This window comes from Hydra vulgaris, chromosome 02, assembly GCF_038396675.1.
Source record: "Hydra vulgaris chromosome 02, alternate assembly HydraT2T_AEP".
Lineage (NCBI taxonomy): Eukaryota > Metazoa > Cnidaria > Hydrozoa > Anthoathecata > Hydridae > Hydra > Hydra vulgaris.
This window is the reverse complement of record NC_088921.1, coordinates 14,601,232-14,605,857: the sequence shown is the minus strand read 5'-3', so window position 1 is coordinate 14,605,857 and position 4,626 is coordinate 14,601,232. Positions and strand designations below refer to the sequence as shown.

General features: G+C 37.5%; 1 protein-coding gene across 1 annotated transcript; it reads right to left on the bottom strand.

The window, feature by feature from the left end:
* Window positions 1-2,278: 2,278 nt before the first annotated feature.
* LOC136075868 (uncharacterized) lies at window positions 2,279-4,141 on the bottom strand. The gene has a single exon (XM_065789307.1). The coding sequence runs from the start codon at window positions 4,139-4,141 to the stop codon at window positions 2,279-2,281; it is 1,863 nt and encodes a 620-aa protein (XP_065645379.1).
* Between the last annotated feature and the right edge of the window lie 485 nt (window positions 4,142-4,626).

Sequence of the window (4,626 nt, the reverse complement as noted above, 5' to 3'; positions counted from 1 at the left end):
ACGCATTTATACGCGTAAGTTGCGTTTGAGTTACGTTTATAAACGCATTTTATATGCGTAAGTTGCGCATTAAATGCGTGCGTAAACGCAGTTATTTGCGTAAATTGCGTTTAAGTTTACGTAAGTAAACGCAATAAATTGCGTCAAATGCGTTTGAGTTTGCGTGTGAGTTTTTATTTTGGAACGCAAACGCAAAACGCAGTTTTTTTGCTTTCCAATGTATGGTTGGAGGTAATCCAACGCTTCTGTTGAGTCAGATTTTTAACCGCCCGTCTACCCTTGGCTTATCGTCTTCAGCAAGCCTTGGACCGCCTTGCGCCGGCCAACAGTTTGCTGACAACCAACATGATGATTTGCGAGAAAAACCCACGTTTTGTCACTTATGTGAGGATAAAATCCTTTTTTTTTTCTTCCGAGAAATCAGAGCTGCTTTGGATAGAACCGTTAAGTTGATGTCTCCAGACGGAGTCAATCACCATTGAAAAAGAAGACATCCTCATTCAACAACTTCTAGATAACCTAGGTCGCATTCGTTCGTCGTGGAATTGTATTTTGAATGAAGCAAAGCTAGTGGCTGGAAACTTAGGCTTTGATACATAATCTAAAGTGAAACGCACATAGAAGAGCGAAAAAATTCCACGAAGAACCATCAAATACAGCCCACTACCTCGACAATACAGAAAAGAATTTTGAAGTAAATATTTTCAACGTGGCATTGGACCACATAATTCTATCAAGGTTTAAGGTGGTGAAAAAGGTTTCTTCTCAGTTTTCCTTTATCTGGCTTCAGTCTGAAGACCCTTCCTCGCAAGATGACAAAGCTCGTCAACTTGCAAAATTCTGTTCAAATGACGTTAAAGAAGATGATCTTGTTGAGGAAATTTGTCACTTTGACCGGTTGAAAGCATCTTCCTTGTTCAATAGAGGTAACTCTCTCAATCTTTTAAATCAAATATATTTCAAAGGCTTATAACCAATTTTCCCGTCAATATGCAAGCTTTTGCGCATCTTTCACACAATGCCAATATCCGTTGCAGAGGGTGAAAGATCTTTTAGTAAACTTAAGATTATAAAAAACCACTTCAGAGCCACAAAGGGATAAGAGCGACTTTCAAATCTTATGATGTTGTCTATTGAAAATGATCTCGCGAAATCATTGTCATATAATGAAGTAATTTATAATTTTGCCTCGAAAAAAGCTCGAAAGTTTTATTTAAATTAGGAATTGTTTATGCTGTGGTTAGTTAGCAAAAAATGAAATAAAGTTAGAGTAGCTATAAAGGCATAATGTATTTTTTTACTTCTATGCTAAGTATATGAATTTGAATTTTGAATTTGATTTTATTTAGAATCAATAAATTTACAATCAATAATAATTTTTTTTTTAATGTTTTTACAAATTCAATAATACCGTAAATTAGTCAATCATTAATTATAAAGTATATTGACGAAGAGATGCAACACCAGGCATCTCTATACTAACTAATGTGTAGGGCTAATTGTCAACGAGACAAGATGCCCATCATGATAGGAAACTTTTGAATGAGTTGACCGAGTGAGTGTCAATTGCTTCCTGTGGTATCATATTCCAGGACGGTGTGACACGATTAGTAAAAAAGTGATGTCGCTCTTCGCAATCGCTGACAATTTGTCTGTGTAACTGGTTATTGTGACTCCTCCTGCAATATACGTTGTTAGAGATCCTAACAAAAAAGTTAACATCATCAATTTTATTTTTAATTTTAAACTGTTCAATAAGATCTCCTCTAGCTCTTCTCTCTTCCAGTGTTGTCACTCTAAATATATTTAAGCGTTGCTCATATGGGAGATGTTTGATTGAGGAAACTTTTGTCGCTCTGCGCTGAACTCTTTCAAGCATATTGATATCCTTTTTTAGGTGAGGAGACCATGCTTGAATAGCGAATTCCAGGTGTGGGCGCACATATGTGATGTAAAGCGTTCGCCAGAGATAAATGCTTCTGCTTCGGAATACTTCTTTTAGTAGGCCCAAATTGTAATAGGCTACTGCGACTGCAGACTCTACCTGGGCACGGACTTTGAGGTCATTTGATATTAGAATACCTAGATCTCGTTCAGTTTCAGTTTCCTCCAGGTTTCGACGAGTGCCTTCTGTGTTCGTCATTGAATAGACTTGATTAGATTTTCTGTTACCTCGACCGACATGCATTGTTTTGCATTTTTCCACATTAAAGAACATCAACCATTTGTGAGACCATTTTATGGCTTGATCAATGTCTGATTGTAAAGCTAGCATTTCTTAATTCGATTTTATCATTTTCATAATTTTACTATCATCTGCGTAGAGCTTGAACTGGCTGGTAATGTTGTCCGGCAGATCATTTATAAATAGTACGAAAAGGAGAGGGCCGAGGACACTTCCTTGAGGGACGCCACTTGTAACTTTTTTCCAATCTGATGTGAATATTTTAGCAGTTGAGTGAGTATCAATGACAACACGCTGTTGTCTATTGTTAAGCCAAGCATTTATCCACATTAGTGCTTTCCCGCTGATGCCATATGCTTTCAATTTGCTCAATAGGCGATTATGTGGGACTTTATCAAATGCTTTTGCAAAATCAGTGTAAATCATATCGACTGGATACTTCTTGTGTGCAGCTTCTGTGAGAAAATTGCGAGTTTCGAGGACATTAGTCAAACAGCTTTTTCTTTGAACAAATTCGTGTTGTGCTATGCTTATTAAACCGTTTAAGTTACAGTGTAGCATTATTTTTTCATGTAATATACTCTCGAATATTTTGCATGGTATGGATGTGAGAGAAACTGGTCTATAATTTGATGCTCTTAGTTTGCTTCCTTTCTTGAAAATGGGCGTGACGTTAGATTTTTTCCACAGGTCTGGTATAGTGCTGGTTGAGAAAGATTTCTTGAAAACTAATGTTAGTGGCAATGCGAAAGCTTCTGCGCAGTGTTTGAGTACACGAGGGTGAACGTTATCAACACCAAGAGATTTAGATTCGTCTAGGTTTGCGAGTCGAGCACGGATATCGTTGATTGAAAAGATATTCTTGTCTAATATACATTTTTTGTCAGTTCGGGGTTCTAATTCCGGCACAGGTCCGTCTGGCTCGTTGACAAATACTGATTGGAAATAATTGTTCAGGGTTGTGCAAATAATTTGAAGATCTGTTGAAATTGTTCCATCAATTGTTTCTATGGAGTTGAATACATATTTTGAGTTGGTTTTGCTTTTGATATGAGCGTGTAGCTTTTTAGGGTTGTTTTTATATAAATTAGCTAGGTTCTCTTCATATTTTAACACTGCTAATCTCAAAGTTTTGGTTACATTTCTGCATGCTTCTTTGTGCTTGTCTTTGAGCTCTCTATGTGTATGGCGACCAGAGGCAATATATTTATTCCAAAGTTCTTGTTTTGTTCTAATAGCTTTTAAAACTTCGTCTGTTATCCATGGTTCGTGTTTCTTCTTGAAGGGTAAGGTAGTCGACGGAATGAGTTCTGTTGCTAGTTCGTCGTACACTTCTAGGAATAGATTGTAACATTCGTTAGCTAAGCAGTTTTCGAATAAGCTTTTCCAATTGGTTGAACTTAATTTTAGCGAGAAATTAGCGTAGTCGGCTCTGCTCCAGATATAGCGTTTTCGCTGTATGACTGGTGGTACTTTTATCTTGTCGTTCAGAACAAATCGACCCGTGATTAGGGCATGAGATTGTCCCATTGGAGTGTCCCCGAACGAGTCTTCTTCTTTTATTTCTATCAAGAGATCTGGTTTGTCTGTTATTACTAGGTCTAGAGTATTGTTCGGCTCTGAAAATCTGTTACTACGATATGCTTTGAAGGTGATCAATTGTGTGAGTTGGCATTCGTTTAAGCAATCTTGAAATTTCATGTCTCCTGGTCGTTCATTTAGCACGTGCGCTGTTGTCGCCACGCCACCGCCAATCTCAATATACTCATAAAATGTGTTGCTAAAATTAAAGTCCCCATAGATTATAATGAAATCACACTCTAACCTTTGGGCGGCAGCTTTCGAAGCTTTGATAGATGCTATAGAGTTTTTGAGAGTTTCGTCATTTAGGTCGTGTGGTCGATATATACATCCGAGAAGAATTGAGTTGTTGCCAAGCTTAATAATGCGCCACATTTGTTCAATGGAGTCTGAGTTCAATTGTGCAAAATTGGTTTCTAATGTAGTTATCTCTTCTTGTATATAAATGGTCACGCCACCTCCTCTTCCGTCTCTATCTCTTCGATGAATTTGATAGCCTGGTATAACCGTGTCGCTTGTTCCGTTGTACCAAGTTTCGGTGAAGAATAAAATGAGAGGAGTATTTTTAACTTCTAAGTTGTGTAAACGGACTTCGGCTTCGTCGCGTTTGTTTTTATTTAGCGAGCATGAATTGTTGGCCCAAAAGCGGAGATTTACAGGAGATAGATTATTTTTATTTATTACAGGAATGCTGGGCGTTATTTTGGTGTGTTTTTTTTTTAGGCGGACGAGTTTTCTTGAGCGGTTCTTGTGGTAGCTGCTGTATTACTTTTTCGATATTCGTTGAGAGCTGTAATTGCTGAGGCGAACACATATTTCTTTTGCTCGTTTGACAATGTGACATCAATACAGCATATTTG